The 17,277-nt window shown below is 40.6% G+C and overlaps 2 protein-coding genes across 2 annotated transcripts in view; both read left to right on the forward strand.

The window, feature by feature from the left end:
• The first annotated feature begins 23 nt into the window (after window positions 1–23).
• Window positions 24–2,713, forward strand: foxd5 (forkhead box D5). Its single transcript, XM_031308653.2, has one exon. The coding sequence runs from the start codon at window positions 1,497–1,499 to the stop codon at window positions 2,529–2,531; it is 1,035 nt and encodes a 344-aa protein (XP_031164513.1). The 5' UTR covers window positions 24–1,496; the 3' UTR covers window positions 2,532–2,713.
• Window positions 2,714–3,965: 1,252 nt separating this feature from the next.
• pgm5 (phosphoglucomutase 5) overlaps window positions 3,966–17,277 on the forward strand; it is a 28,148-nt gene continuing 14,836 nt past the window's right edge. Inside the window, exons 1-7 of the mRNA XM_031308924.2 lie at window positions 3,966–4,673; window positions 6,600–6,762; window positions 6,934–7,080; window positions 7,177–7,302; window positions 7,416–7,606; window positions 9,330–9,484; window positions 16,900–17,015. Coding sequence (XP_031164784.2) covers window positions 4,416–4,673; window positions 6,600–6,762; window positions 6,934–7,080; window positions 7,177–7,302; window positions 7,416–7,606; window positions 9,330–9,484; window positions 16,900–17,015 — 1,156 coding nt within the window. The 5' untranslated portion in view covers window positions 3,966–4,415. The remainder of the gene's footprint in view (window positions 4,674–6,599; window positions 6,763–6,933; window positions 7,081–7,176; window positions 7,303–7,415; window positions 7,607–9,329; window positions 9,485–16,899; window positions 17,016–17,277) is intronic.

A 17,277-nucleotide genomic window follows, 5' to 3' on the forward strand; every position in this document is an offset into this window, starting at 1 on the left:
AAAGTGTGTTTCACATGAGATGACTCAAATAGTGTATTGTTTTATAACTAGTTTTCTAAAAAAAAGCCTAAAATGTGTGATTGGCTGTAAATATGTTTAATCCTAAATTGAAAACTATTCGTCTTGTTCCCGATGGAGATATATAGGTTATTAATAATTACATCATCTGTTGTCATCCATTTTGCCTTGTTTCAAAAATACTGACAGTTTACCTTAGTGTTGCATTTAAGACTAAATGTTGAATTGCAGCTTTAATTACGTAAGTGCTTATACTACTTGACAGTCATTCAGTTTTCTGTTACTTTGGCCTTTAATGGTGCAATCATGTGAGAGCCATCGCTCTCACACACAGTAGGCCCAGTAAGGTGAGGAAATAGGTGGAGTTTTCCCAACTTAATCATTTGCAATGGAAATAGTTCAGCAGCACGGTTTTAGCACATATCCGCTGGTGGACCGGTTTGCTTTGAGGATGGCTCTGCTTATTCATCCCGGCCGTAAAGCCGAGCTGAACCCTGTAGCCCAGAGCGCATCGTTCAGCTGCGTCGTTTCCTATTCGATTCTGATGCTGATGGCCTCGTTAAGGCGACTATTGCCTCTTTTCTTTGCTGGCTGCGGGAAGCCCTACCACGGCCATTTTCATGGTCACACCACCCGCAGGCATCCAGAGGTGGCAAACTAAACGAACCCGCGGGGGTTCCGAGGGGGAAACACTTGGTTTCTTAGCACTCACTAGGCGGGGTGTTAAAATTCCCCACAACAGCCCACCTCCGACTGTGCTGCTGTACGATTTGTCATATCAGATGATTAAAATACCAAGAGTTAACTTTAACCTCATATAAATGTATTTTGGTAGCATGTGTACATGTCAGACACAGAACACTGCGTACACCAGGCTCACATACCATAGGGTGCACACCAACCATTGTGAAAGTGTTTACTGTGTGTGCTGCATGACTGCAACAAGTGATGGGCCAAAATAACACTAGTGATTTTGTTAATGTGTAGGGCCAATATTCATCAAGGAATGTCTCAATACAGAGATATGTAAGCTGTGAGGGTAAGCTTTCAGTTTTTTCTTTATTTTATTTTATGTTATTTTGTGTTGCACCGTTTCGAGCCGTTTGGTTATTGAAATATCCTTATTGGCCAAAATACAACAGATTGCCATATATAAATTGAGCTTTCTTTGCATGAATAGGCGTGCGCACCTCAGGACTCCCCAAGCCCCCCCAGCTGTGTGTTGCTCCCCGCGGTGAGGGGCTACTCTGATAGGTCCAGAGGGTTAATGGGACTGGCCTGCAGGGCAGCAGTCTCCCAGCATATAAAGCCTTAGCCCTCCTTACCACAACAAACAGACAGTATACCGGACGGTAGATGCGCTTTTACGCATGAATAGGGGCCTATTGGTTTGTACGCACACGGAACCATTAATGCCTCTTTGGCACGGTTGAGTTTTTACTCGTTTTTTTTTTTTTTTTAACATTCTGCGTGTGACCATGACTCTCTCCAGTGAATTTGAGGCTTCACAGCACACTGCTTTGCCCCTAGAAGAGGATGAGATTGACATAGTGGGCGAGGATGAGCCTACCCACGGGCGTTTATATCGAAATGAGTGCTCCACGGACCCCGGCTCCTCAGCAGAATCTGGTGCTGAGTTTGACTCTTCAGAGCCAGACTCCTCGGGGGAAAGCGAGAACAGTTTCTGCGCAGACGCACCGCCGTCCAGGAAAGCTCAGAACAGCTCGGTAAAGCCTCCCTACTCCTACATTGCCCTCATCACTATGGCCATCCTGCAGAGCCCGGTGAAGAAACTGACGCTGAGTGGCATCTGTGACTTCATCAGCAACAAGTTTCCCTACTACAGAGACAAGTTCCCCGCTTGGCAGAACTCCATCAGGCACAACCTGTCTCTCAACGACTGTTTCATCAAGATCCCGAGGGAACCTGGGAACCCGGGCAAAGGTAACTACTGGTCTCTGGACCCTGCCTCAGAGGACATGTTCGACAACGGCAGCTTCCTTCGGCGAAGGAAGCGCTTCAAGAGAAACCAGCCCGAATTTGGCAAAGACGGACTTATGTTTTATTCCAACTTGAACTGCTACCGGCCGTACGGGCAACCATATTGCTTACAAGGCCAGGTAAGCCCTCCGCCCGCTGCTCCTATCCGGTACATGCCTCTACAGGAGGGCATCATGATGCCTCCCTCTTCCTATCACCTACTACCACACACTTTGAACAGTCACAGGAAGTACAGTGGGCCTAAAGACTTCAGAGCGCAGGTTTGCGCACCAGAACCCCCTGGCCCGCAGGCAAAGTGCTCTTTCAGCATTGACAGCATCATGAGCAAGCCCTCTCCCAACTGTCCACAGAACCCAAACCCACAGCAGAGCCCTCGCAGCGGTCTTGGGTACGGTCACCTCATGGTTCCGACGCTCCTGCAGGCTCCGAGGACTCCATTCTGCCCTCCTGCCATGCTGAGCACGGCTCCTTTAAGAAACGAGCACCTCAGACTCTCTTACCATCATTGCTGAAGCCTTTAGTGTCTGTATGTTTGATGATATGTGAAGACACGTCGGTGTAGCTCATTTCTTAAAGAAAGGTTTTAATTGCATGATATTTATGTGCGTTGACAGTCAAAGTTATATGTCTCAAAAGAAATCAGTGTAAATAAGATGAGTGGTAATATATTTGTGAGACTTGCTGCAGTGAAAACCCTCGTAACGTGTCAAAATAAATGTCTGAAAATATCTGTGATGTGTAAAGTTCTTTATTTGGTTAGGAACAGTACTTTGCAGTTTGTAGGCTGCATAATTTAGTTCAGGGCGCAGTGGAATTTTAAAAGAAGAAATACAGCAGTCTATGAAATTAGAAAAAGCACCTTATTTTCCATATCATGTTGTCAGAAACATAGCCTATTATGATTTTGTTGAGATTATGCATCAGTGTGTCAGGCTGCAAAAAGTTAAAAAGAGTTTTGTTTAAAAAAAGCAGTTCACAATATTTCCATCATTATTAAAGTCAACCCTTTCGATTTATATATGCCTACATCCTCCCAGTCAAATCTATTCACTTGCACGGTCATTTTTAATTATATAGGCCTAGGCTATGTAAAGACTATTGAAAATGTCGACCCATCCTTAACGGCTATACACCTCTTTACAATCATTTGGCTTAGAGATATAATAATTGAGATAAAACGTTGAAAATATAAACTTAAAACACATTTTTTTAGCCAGCAGATTAATAAGGATGATGCCAGTCCCCGTTAACAAAGAGTCGCTAAACTAAAATTAAGAGACTGTAATCGTTTTTTTTTCTTCTTTCAAATAAACGTCTACATGTATCCTTCTTGATTTTAACACATTGAACGCCCACACATTTCTCAAAATTAATAGTTTCCAATTCTACACAAAAAGTCCATTTACAACACAAATTAAAAAAAAAAACATTTAAACTAGAAGCCTAAATCGATGTAATGTATTTGTTGTGGGATAAAACATCATATCGTTTTTTTTTTATGTATAAGAAAAATTCAGTTCTTCCTTCCAGCCTCAAGGTCGCACTGTTTACCAAATATTGGAGCAGGCATAATAGAGACTGCTGCAGGCTTCTTGCGATGACCTAAACTAGGCCACTCGTGTAATGGGACTGCGAGCTAATAAATGTCACAGTTCCGATTCCTTTTTGCATTTAAAAGCCAAATATAGGCCTATGCAAAGAAACTGCATGAGAGAATCGTGTGAGATGTGGAACTGAAGATCCTGAAACAAATGAAGTTCAAATGAAAAAGAAAGACTGTGCTATTAGGGAGTGGAATTTTGCTCAGTGGTCTGTCATTTCCCACAATAAACTCAAGTGACTACAGTACCGGCTTATGCCTTCATACCGGGCAGTGTGGACAGCTCAGACGCTGCAGTGTCCGGTTGCAGACCGGTCCCGACACAATTCCCCTCTGCCATCAGTCAAAGGTCTATTTTTGGCCTGAGGCTCAGCTGATTGTGGGCCTTGAAGATTCTGGCCCTCCCTGATTTTTTTCTTGTAGTCAGTTGTTCAGGCTTATTAGGAAAAGAGGGAGTTGTCTAACAGCAGAGGAGAGTTTTGCTGAATGTTAAGCTCAGTACTGAGGGATGCAGCTCTTTAGGCTACAACATTAGTTGCTGAGGTGAGGACAATTGTGATTGGGTGTTTCCTTTCATCCCTGTGTGGGACTGCTGTCACTGCTCTCCTCCTTCTCCTCGGCAGGAACACAACAACTGTAACTTCACTTTGCAGGCTGACGAGGTCCATCTTTGTGCTGTTAATTCGACGCATTACAACTACTTTTACTCTGTGGTCGGATACCACCAGAAGCGAACTTCGAAAACTAACTTCAGGTTGTTTGTTCGGCGTCCTCCCGTTGGGTCCCGACGAGGAGGATGGAGACGAGCCCCATCCCGGTGTTGACGGTCCAAACCGCCCCCTTCGACGACCAGCGGCCCGGTACCAACGGGCTGCGGAGGAAGACAGCGGTGTTCGAGGGGAAGAAGAACTACCTGCAGAACTACATACAGAGTGTGTTGTCTTCCATCGACCTGCGGGACCGACAGGGATGCACCATGGTGGTGGGCTGCGACGGCCGCTACTTCAGCCGAGCTGCCACCGAGGTGATAGTGCAGATGGCAGCTGCCAATGGGGTAAGTAGGGGGGGGGCACTTTCCAGTCTTGACATATACCGACCGAGACTGTCAAGCTTTTGTTTCATTTTATCAACATATGGAAACACTTCCAACCATGTTGTAATTTCCTGGTAAAAAAAAAAATAGTAAAATGAATCTACGGTAGTGTATTTATAACAGGAGTTGTTAAAAGTAAAGACTTGTGAAAATAAAACTAAGAAGCAGTTATCAGCAAGGTAAATCCAAATGTGATTTTAGCTGCTTATCACCGTAATGAAGACCATAGAATAAATAAACTTGCCATGAATGAAAGAAGCCTATTATCCCCAAAAAACAAGAAATCACATTTTGGATTCAGGATGTTCATATGTGATTTAGCGAAGTGGTTTCCAACCTGGCGGTGTAGGAAATAAGAAACAACAAAATTATGCGTAGGCCTATTTTTATAATATTTACCCTTAATATTTACCCTTTTATTTGTAAGATACTGTATAGATTTATATCTTCAGGCCTTTAAAACTAGCAAAATGAAAGACTGAGAAGTGAAAAAAAAAACTCTTCCATTGAACTGCTCACAACTCGCATACACCTAAACTTAAGGGAACACAAGCAAAAAAGGTGGGGAAGCATTGCTATAGCCAGCCAGAGATTGTTCCACTACTTGTTAAAAAATAGTTAGTAGGACTGCATTGCAGTTGGTCAATATTTATTTAGCATTTTAATCATGGCTGACATACCATGCTAGTTCATGCAATTACTCCTCATTCAGACATGAAAGCTTCAGTTTAGATGTTAGTAATAATCGGTGGTATTAACACATGCAAATCCATCAAAAATGTGTCTGAACTCTCAAGTGTAAGCAGCAGATAATTGAAAACAGGAAGACAGAGAGGAGGAAAATTTGTGATTGGTTTGGACAGGTTCCAAAGGAAAATCTGAAAGGAATATCATTTGTTTTTGAGATCTGTCCGTTTTTCTGCTGGCCCAGCCAAATGTCTCTTGATGTCGGCCTTATCAGCACTTCCATCCATCCTGCTCTATTTTCCTGCCAACTTATGTCGTTCCCCTCCCCCTCACTGTTCCACCTCTCCAGGGCCAAACTTAATGCTTTGGGCATCCCCTGTCATATGGCATTGAACCAAAAGTCAGACAGAAGAGGGGCAACACTTGTAGATAACCAAGCCAATGCATGGAGCGAATCAAATCTAAACATAGTGGAAAATAATAGATTGATTAATATGTGTTCTTAGGTCATAATACTTTGCAGGCTAAATGTGTTTTAAAGAGATCATTTCTTAGGATTGCCCCTCACTTTCCTTGTCTTTACTTTATAAAGTAAAAATGCAACATGCCGGATGTTAGAAGGATATACTGACGTCAGGAGAATAAATTCCTCTCCAGTGAGGACACTTTTATTTAGAATAGCTGATATGCAGGGGATTTAAGGGATGCTGGTGGTATTACCACTTTAAAAGTAGCATACAAATTATAAATAGAAAGTGCAGCACTGTTATTTAGGCACCCTCCTGGGGCAGATCATTTGCTTTTTAAAAGCTGGCTGTCAATTAGTCACCTGTAGAATTATGAGATCCTTTAGAACAGTGTTGCTTTCAGTTCCAGTTGGACAGATGGGCTCTTAAACTTAAACTCAGTGTAGAAACAAAATACATGATTTTTTTCTAGATTTTATGTCATAGCCAGCTCAAGAAACGCTACATGACATTATTCTTTTCTGCTTCATTTCCCCATTGATGGTCATTTTTCACACAACAATTTTAAGCAGAACCTGATTTCATATTTAAGCAGCATTCTGAAAACATCCAAGTCATCCACAAAAACAATTCTAGCTTATCAGAAAGCAGTTACAGTAGGTAATTACAGTAGGTGACACCCTGGACCGATGTGCAACTGACATTGCTCCTCTTTAATATCTGTGCTGTGCAGATTGGTCGTCTGGTAATCGGCCACAATGGTCTCCTGTCCACCCCTGCTGTTTCCTGCATCATCAGGAAGATCAAGGCCATTGGCGGGATCATCCTCACAGCTAGTCACAACCCCGGAGGCCCTGGTGGAGACTTTGGAATCAAGTTCAATGTGGCAAATGGAGGTAAGGACTGAGAAAGAGTGCTTGTATTCTGATTCTTCCAGTTGCTTCTTCCTATTGGGAAATGTTTAAAGTCAAAGTTAGGGGTTTAAAACCATCTGTAAAGTCAGGGATGTTTTTTTTAGTGTTTTGTTAGTTTACATGTATAATTGTCTGTCTTTCTTTGTGCGGTAGGTCCGTCTCCGGATACAGTGATGGAGAGGATCTACCAGGTGAGCCGGACACTTGAGGAGTATGCAATCTGCCCTGATCTCCACATTGACCTGTCCAGACTGGGAAGACAAGAATTTGACCTGGAGAACAAGTTCAAACCTTTCAGAGGTACAATACCCACCCGCTCTTTTATTCTTTCTTGAATGCAAAAATGCATACAAACAAACTCATCCGGTACCAATCGTCTCTTTTCTGTGTTTGTAGTGGAGATCGTAGACTCAGTTGATGTGTATCTACAACTGCTAAGAAACATCTTTGACTTCAATGCCATTAAAAGTCTTCTCACAGGACCAGATCAGCTCAAGATACACATAGATGCCATGAACGGAGGTGAGGCAATTCATCATCTACCTTATATAGCCCCTGAGCTGTTGTAAATGTTATTGGAGATTAAACAGTTTCTGTCTTTTGTCCTTCTCTCTACTCCTCATGTTGTGTTACAGTAATGGGCCCCTATGTACGTAGGATCCTGTGTGATGAGTTGGGAGCTCCTGCTAACTCTGCTGTCAACTGTGTTCCTCTGGAGGACTTTGGTGGCCGACCTCCAGAGCCCAACCTGACTTACGCCACCTCTCTGGTAGATGCTATGAAAGGAGGTGACTTTGGCTTTGGAGCTGCATTTGATGCAGATGGGGTGAGACATGTGATGTCTACTTTTAAATGTCTTAAAACATGGAGGGGATCTTTAACATTTTTTAAATTGCATTTTAGTCATTTATATGACGTATCAAATTAATTTTGTTCTCCTGGTATAGCAACTGTTAAATATGTGTGACTTGGGGAATATGCTAAAAGGTAGACTTACTTTATGACATTGACAGTGTTGATATTTGACCACACACTGAATACATAGATATAGATAGATAGAGATAGATATACTTTATTTATCCAGAAGGAAATTAAGGTGTCCAGGTGCTTATACACATCATACATACACATAAGCACACAGACATATGACATCCACGCACACATACATACTACAAAAATACAAAGGAAGATATCAATAGTGTGCCCTTACAGTAAAGTTAGAGGGTTACATAACATCAATAGTACTGTCATAGACACATAACAACATAGATACAATCAAATGCATTTTACTGTGAAGCAGCTGCAGAAACATAGGTGCTTACGGAAAAAGAAATGTTGCTTGATAAACAGAGGCATGTTGGAAGTGATTTTCTCAAAGGCCACTCTTTCATCCCACTGTCTGACATTTCACAAGACTTTGAAAGCTTTAGCAATGCATTTATACTTTATTTTGTGCCATAAAGCAATAGCCCTTTGTGACATAAAATAATACAGTATATTTAGTGGATAATACAACGTATTCTGATTATAATTGTGCTATGTAGAGGCTGGAAGAGGTTCATAATATATGATGGTTTAATTTGGTTTACAAACATTAATATGGCAATGCTTTAATTGTCCTAAATAGATGCCCTTTCTTACATACCACTGGATATCCTGATTTATGGTAGGTCACTCAGCAATGTGTTCATTCAAAACCTATTCAGATTTATTTTTAACCAAGACTAAAGCAACATCATTAGACTCCACCCATAGATACCCGAGAGAGTCTTATTTGTTTTTTATTTGTTTTTATTTGTTCGTTCATTGATAACAGGAAGAAAAGCAATGGGGGCTGAATAATACTGTGTCCATGACGATCCAACAAGCAGCTCACTTTTTCCACAGTGTCATCCAATAGTCGTTTCTACTGTTTATACACACACACACACACACACACACACACACACACACACACACACACACACACACACACACACACCATTTGCTGAGTGAATTGGCTTAGCATCAGGAGAATTATTTCATATCTGCTCTGTTCCTCCCGCCAGGATCGGTATCTCAACAGTCATTAGCACTAGTGGTTGTAATCTTACTGCATGAAGATTTCTTTTTTTGCAGTTACTGTTACATAATACCATGACCAATATCTTCCAGACTTTAAACATTAATTGTGATGATTGGCTTTCACTTATTTGTGGCTTATTTTGTTCCTTACAGCCAAACTGCAAATCCAGCTTTACTAAATGTTATGGCAACCCAATGGTTAATCTGTGCAACTGTTAGCTGAACAGATTTATAGTCATAACATATTGAATTAGTATATTATATGTGGCATAATTTGGACAACAATGGAGGTCTGCAGCACAGAGGGATGGGGTTAATTGACAATAAGCAAATAGCAATAAGCAATAAGCACCAGCCTTATCCTTTGATATCACCTGTAATGCTAAATCAGTCATGTTTAGTCTGATTGCAGTTCTCTCTTTACATTGTTACACTTAAAACTAATAACAAGACTCACATTGTACTATATGCTGTGCTGATGTCAGGACCGTTACATGATCCTCGGCGAAAACGGCTTCTTTGTGAACCCGTCAGACTCGGTGGCCATCATGGCTGCCAACCTCTCCACCATCCCCTACTTCAGACAGCTGGGAATCAAGGGCTTTGCCAGGAGTATGGCCACCAGCACTGCCCTGGACAGGTACAACACACACTGACACGCACACACTCAGTAGATCTAAGGGGTTCAAGGGAAAAACGGACTCACTGATTGATTTACGGCCTTTATTAATGCAAACAGACTAACGTTCCAACGCTACTGTGTCTTTATAAGAGTCAAAGTAGACAAAGACATTAGAAAAACACATATATAGTCAAACTAGATCAGGTGTACAATTGTCATTGGATAATTGGTTGAACAGGATTTTAAATCTATTGGATAATGGGTCCAAGGGTGTTAGTTGCCATAGCCAATGTCAAAGTACCCAACTATAATTACACTATAATCACATCAAAAACACAACAACACGGATATATCTTAAAGTTACAAAGACAAAAGTACAACAAACTGCATCCATCAAGTGTAATAAGTTAAAGGAAACATGACAAATTCAATTTTTCATTTAGGCCAAAAGGCTCAAGAGTGTAAATTCAATATGCCTCTCTGCAGAGCAGTGAGTTGAGTTTGTGTTCAGATAGGCACATCTCTAAAGCTCTTTTAGTTTGTCCAACATAAACCAGATCACAGAGACATTTCATCATGTAGACATGCACACGTGGTGTCTACATTTCTACATGTATGTATACTGTAGATCTAAGCGAATTTGCCTTCTCTTGTCACACCACCTCAACCTCTCTCCACAAACTCCTGCAGCAGCCCAATCTCTGGAGAGGGACGACACTCTCAGATAAAGACTCACCCACTATGAATAAGACTGTGAGATCACTAACGCACAAGCCCCACACACATATTTACTCACCGCCTATAAATATTGTTCATTATGTAAGACTAGAGGCGAGCAGAGGGTGCTGAGTGAGAGGATGTGATCTGAGCTAAAGTCATCCCCGTTAACATTGTTCCAGTAGGAGGGATCCCAGCATTGCACCCCAGTCAGGTTTCAACAGTATGCCGCTCAGTAGAAATGTGTCATTTAATACAATGAAGGAACCAGAAAGATCAACTATAGTTAGTTTAGTATAAGTATAATCTTTATCAAGTTCAGATTTAGTGTTCCATAAAATATCACTGGAGTCCATAACACCAATTCAAAATCTGTTCTGTAATGAATCGTTGAATTTATACTGTACATACAACTATTTTCTTTTCTTAATTTGTGAAAAATAAAAAAGTACAAGAATGCCAATACGGGTCTCCTATCTGAAGAATATAGAAAGTTTTTTGCATATATGTATGAGTGTGTGTTTGTATCTGTGGATGTGTTTGCAAGTGTGTGTGTGTGTATTTAAGAATTGTATTCATATAGAAATATTTTATATTATCGGTGCATTTTAGTGCAGAAAGATGATACGAAATGGCTAAGGTTAGGCAAATACAATAGATTTTTTTAAGGCCACTATGTGTAGACAGACATAGTAGAATATTTTATATTATACTGATGGTGTAAGTTTTTGTTGGACACAATCCCAGTGACAACTGAAGCATTCTAAGCAATATGTGTTGCTGTCACATCATTTAGCACAGTATCCTTTATCCTTGGCGAAGAGATGTCTGTCATGTTGTCTTTTTTAATACTATCAGCGGGGGAGCCAAAGTGTAACATTTTAAATTCTAAACATTGGCTTAAAGTTCAGGGAAAAACTGGGATCATGGTTAAATAACAAAAATGTCAACATTGACTGCTAGTGATGGATCCGAAGACTGGGACACCAGAATATCACTATCCACCAACGTAGCTTTCACACCTTTGTTCTTTTATGCAAAACATGAGCATCACACTGTTTCCTGTATTGGTATTGAACAGGTCTCCTGCCCCCCACCCTAAAGCATATCACTTGGACACTGCTGTGTGCTGTTACACTGCTCCTTGCCTAAGGCTGTGTCTTATGATACTGAACCTTCATGATCACAATGAAAGAGCTTGCTTCATCTCACACACACACACACACACACACACACACACACACACACACACACACACACACACACACCACACACACACACACATACACACACACACACACACACACACACTTTCTGTAGACAAAATGGCCTTTTCATTAGTTACTGCTAAAAATATGTCCTTCTTCTCTCTTCATGTTGACAGCCTTTGCCTTTTTTGTATTGATTACATCATAAATTTAATTTCCTGGAAACTTGGTTGTGAAATCTCCTGAGAAGTAGAATCATCTTACAGTACGATGTCTATTACCGATAATACATACACTACAGATAATATCATGCATTATTTAAGATTTTCATTTTGAACCCAATTTCGCCGGCATATTCCGGGGTATGTGCTCTTATGCAAAGCACACCTACTTCTTCTATGTGCGCTTAACTGATAACTATTGGCATTGTTGCAGGGTCACTTTGTTCAGCTTCACAATTACCACTTAAGTTTCAATGTAACACTGCTGTCTCTGGACACAGAATGTACATATCTGTGTGTCTTCGATAAGTGTGGAAGTACTTAGTAGTGGCCCAAGTGTAGGCCTTTTAAGGAAAGCGAGTGGCCTGTGTGTGTGTGTGTGTGTGTGTGTGTGTGTGTGTGTGTGTGTGTGTGTGTGTGTGTCTGTATGCTGTGTTTAGACTGAGCAACCCTCCCTGCTTTGTGTTTATGCATAGTCAAGCCTTGATAAATGTGACAGTAAATATATACTGTATGTAGTTGTGTGTGTCCAGAGGGAATGAGGAAATAAGTTAAAACAACAGAGAGAAGGAGAATGTTTTTGGATTCAGATGGACAGGAGGCTGGAGTTACAGGTGTTAAATCTTGGGTAGACTAAGGGTGTCTGTCTTACTGCATTGTGTGCATGGGTGCCTGTGTCTCACTGTGCACATACTATAATCAAGGGCTGATGCAGAAAGGGAGGGAGGTTAGAGAAAGTGAGAGGGAAATTTTGGTAAAGGAAACATCTATCTCTCCTTTAACTGTTCCAGGGATGGGAGGATGTAAGGAGAAGAGAGGGCTGACCCACTGGTGTGCCTGTTACCAGGATGAAGTCCGAGTTCTTGTACTGAATCACTGATTAGTCCGACAATGTAGAGGGGTCAAATGCAAAATGTTGAAATGTTTTTTTGTTTTTTATTTCTGTTGTGCTGGTTACTAGGATGACCAAGGCAATCAAAAGACAGTACTGTCTTACAGAGCTGCCAATGCTTTAGCCCTTGTAAGACATGATGTGCTACTACCACAGGGCATACATTTTATGGATTAATTTTCATCCTACACAGCCTTTTGAGTATTGTGGTATTTGTAACATGTCTTTCATGATGTTGTGGTGGAGAAATAGAAAAAACACAGATGTAGAAGGCTGCAACTCAAAAAAATAGGGTTAATTTGGACTGATTTGGCATCAAGGAGTGCTATTATAGAGCAGTGGTACCCAACTCTTTTTGTCTAACAAACACCACAGCCCTATCAGAAGAGTCCAACTACCCCTTCAGCAACACCCCGAGTCATGTTCCAAATAGTTTAAGCTGGATGGTTTTTTAACATTGGTCAAGTTTTTCAAGATTCATACTACTAGCAATTTAAACCATCAATCCATTTTACTCTCACTAAAAAAATGAGAAATGCTTAGACATCTACTAAGAAAAAATGTGAAATGCTGTCATCAGGCTCAAATGTGGTATTATACACAAATATTTTGATAGGAGTCAAAATGCAGAAGGTAGCCAAATTAAACATTGATCCAAAAAGCAAACTTCTCCCCCTGATATAATATTATTAGATAATAAATATATATTTTGACACTGTTTTGGAAAAGCCTAGAAAACTGTTTTGATGAATGTCAGAAAGGTATTTTGATAATGACTTCACAAAACAAGCTATGGCCATTTACAGAAATCATATCAAGATTAATTAAGTTCTTTATTTTCAAGGAGTTTCAGTGTTGGCCACTGAGGAAACTTCAGTGTATTAAACTCTGTGTACAGTTTGGGTTTCTGGTTCAGGTCAAGAAGAACATTTCAAGCCCAAGTAAAGCTCCCGCATGCTGCGCTTTTTGTCTGAATGCTAGTCTAAAGCTTTTAGGCCTCATTCACACTGTCTGCATTGGCCATCAGATGGTGGATTCATTCAGACAGATTCATTTTGAATGGGGGTAGTGCGTTTAGGCTGCATCTGGGATCAGACTTGTCAGTCGGTTTTGAGGCAGTGTGAGAATCCCGTACAATGAACAGGAAACATCACTAACTTTATCGCTGCCACAAAAACGTTTTAAAACACATCTTATGGGGGCAAAGCAACCAAATCATTCTCATGACAGACCCTTTCTACCTCTGTTCAATTTTAGTTCATCTTACAGATAGGATAGGCTGCAGAAAGTCTATTTTCTTACGTAGTAGCAGTACTGTCACATCATAAAGAGCAATGAACAAGTCCTCTTAAAAGAAAAGCCAGGTTTTAAGAAAGATAAAAGCAACCACATCCTTATTAGTCAATCCTTATAATCAGAACAAAATATTCCTTGGTTTAAAAAGTCAATACTGCAATTTAATGGGTTACACTTTACTTGAAAGTATCTACATAAGAGTGACATGACACTGTCATGAACGTGTCATAAACATTATAAACAAGTCATAAACGTTTATGACAGAACGCTTCTTTTAGTTCAGTTTTTGTCAAGTTATGGTTAGGGTTAGGGCTAGAGTTAGGGTTAGGGTTCATGTGTTCATGACAGTGTCATGTCACTCTTATGTAGATACCTTCAAGTAAAGTGTTACCATTTAATGTTGTTCCTTCAAGCTGCATGTATGTGATAAAGACACTTGATCACACACGCACTTTTTACACAAGGTCTGTCTGTTACTAGTGTGAGAAAATGGACATTGATAGACTTTAAAGCCTCACAGTTGAGAGGTCACACCTACACACGGGGGATTACAGCCCTAAATAGAAACCTTCCAAGTTTATTCCTTGTGTCTCCAGTCATACTCATCTGCCAGCATTTTTCTGTTTTGGCAAAGCCTGCAGCGAGAGAAGCAGCATCCACTGATCCTGGCTGGCCTGAGACAGTGTACTGTATCTCTTTAGATATGCTTGTGATTGTACATATTGGCTTCCATTGTTTGATTTCAAGAAGTTTATACTAGTTTACTAGTTTATACTATTTTTAACTGTGATTTAGTTTGAGGAATGTCATATCATGTGGGTAAGTAAAGGCCATGCAGATTGTTGATTGTGCTTGTTTCCCTGAGTTTGTATGTGTGCCTGAAGGTTATGGGAGGGGATGTGTGTTTTTTCCACCCTAGTGTTTATTCTGTTGTTCAGTTAAAGCTCAGCTGGTACAATCATCAAACTTGAGAAAACATGATTTGCACTATTCTCACACTGTTTGCAACCAAAACTGAACGCTGGTAGGGTCAGTTTCAGTGCTTATGTTGGCCGTGTACGTGCTGTTTCAAACGTCAAAGGCTCGTCAAAAGGCCAGAGTTTCTGTTTTCTTTCAGGAATGCCAGGGTTTCCGTTCCAGCTCTCGCTCCCCTGGAGGGGAATAAAGCTAATTACTCTTATTTGGTAATTTATCCCATCCTCATGTAAACAACTGTGCTGGGCACTGTGAAGTTTATTTATGTGCATGATGATTGTGTTGACGTGTATGACCACTTAAACACCCTAAAACCCACCCACGTCCACATATATTGCACGTTGAATTCCAACAGCATCCCACAGTACAAGCTTTTGAGATTGACAGTTCTACATGTTTGTTTCTTAGGGAGCAACAACTGTTTTGTTGCTTTGAATATTTCTTCCAGCAATTCTTAGCTGAGTCCTGGGAATTGTGTTTACATTTTGCGGCGATTACTGAGGTGTGAATGATGTGGTTGAGGAGTGATATGTGGGGAATGGGAAGAACACTGAGTAGTCATCTTTGTTGTAAACTAAATATCTGCAAGCAGTCTTGGGATGGTAACCTTCATAATACAATATTATTGAGTCCTTTCCCCTCTTTTTGCTATCATCTGTCTAGCCTCTGAGACACAATGGACTTTCTCATATAGGTTGTGTTTTGTCACTTTTCTGAAAAGCTGAAACATGTTGTTTTGGTTCTCTGTTCATAATCTCAACTACATGGGCATCTGGGCACTGAACAGTACAAATATAAGAGCCTCATGGTTTGAATAATGATAGAGCAATGATATTTTGTGAGCATTCAACAACTACCTAGTCGCTAACTTTATCTGTTTGCCATTTGGTGCTGAGCAGATAGCTTACAATGGGTTTATCAGAGCTTTTTTGCTGAACAGCTGCCTGCTGCTGCTGGAAACAACTCTATGAGAGCGTTAAAAGTGAACCAAAACAGTTGTAGGTCATAAAATGAAAACAATGAGGTGAAAGTTGCTGAAATGCTCCATAGAGCTGAGGGAGACTGCAGAGTTGGGTGATAATTCTCTGTGGGTTCAACACTAGGAGCGACTCCATTCACATACACAAAGTCATTTGATCTAATGTTATAATAAAAATGTTGATTACAGCACATTTTAAAGATACTGGTTTTAAAATACTGGTTTGTCAGCTTAGGAAAATCCATTGTGATATTTTGTGCGTGTAACTGCAGAATGTCTCTTTACAACCTTGCCTGTGACACTGCTTTGACACTGTCCCAATGGCTGACTCATATGTTATTACTGAATGTAAATCACCATGGTTAAAATGATAGTTAGTTTAGAATATGGACAGAAAACCCCATGAACAGCTTTTTAGTTAATGCTAGTGGAGCAGAGGCTAGCTAAAAGAGGTGGTGGGACTTTCGGCTCCAGGTCAAGTTACTCAGTGCCAAGATCGGATAGTTTTAATTGCAGCTGATTTTGTTTATTTTTTAATATTACATGATTTTATTATCATTTTTGTCCAAATGTGTCAACCCTTTTGTCAAAATGTACTGCTTTATAATCATGTTACTGTAACTCAATTATATTCAGTTATTTTTTCTGTACACAGTTTTATTAGACTTTCTCTTTGTCCTTTTCCCCTCTTGTCTGTATCTTTGCACTCCCTTTCCTCCCACATATTGTACCTTCTTCACATTTTCACCCTCCTCAGGAACCCAACATAAACATAAATACACACACACACACACACACACACACACACACACACACACACACACACACACACACACAGACACACAGACTCCCTCTCCTCCTTTCCATATGTGAGTATGGCTCAGGTTCAAAGCAAACATCAGCTAAAAGGTTAACTCACTTTGTTCTTGCTGCCTTTGCCTTATTAAGTTATTGGATGAGCTGCTGGCATATTACACTTGTCATACAGCATTTGGTTTGCTTTATTTCAAAGGTCAGTGGACTGTTTGGAAAGCTTATATCTCTATATCAGAACTGAGAAAGGCTGGCGTTAGATATTCGAGAGAGATGAATGCATTGTGTGTTTGTGAGGATAAAGTGCTTTGTTTCTCTCTGTATGTTTGTAGGGTAGCCAAAGCCATGAAACTGTCACTGTATGAGACTCCCACAGGCTGGAGGTACTTTGGGAACCTGATGGATTCTGGGCGTTGTTCCCTCTGCGGGGAGGAGAGCTTTGGGACAGGTACAACCTCTTATGCTACAGCACACTCACTCACAATCCAAACAACTCCACTCATAAAAGATATATTTGTGAATGCTTAATGTCATCAATACAGAAATCTGATGAATATAGAAACAAGACAGGAGTAGCCTTTTAGTGTGTAAAGAGGTCACTGATTCAAATCCCTGGACCAGCTTGGAAAATGTGAGTGGGTGTGTGACTGGGAAATCCCCTCCCCTCAGCAGCAACTGTTGTTGAGGTGCCTGCAAACAAGGCCATAGCT

This window comes from Sander lucioperca, chromosome 2, assembly GCF_008315115.2.
Source record: "Sander lucioperca isolate FBNREF2018 chromosome 2, SLUC_FBN_1.2, whole genome shotgun sequence".
Taxonomy (NCBI): Eukaryota; Metazoa; Chordata; class Actinopteri; order Perciformes; family Percidae; genus Sander; species Sander lucioperca.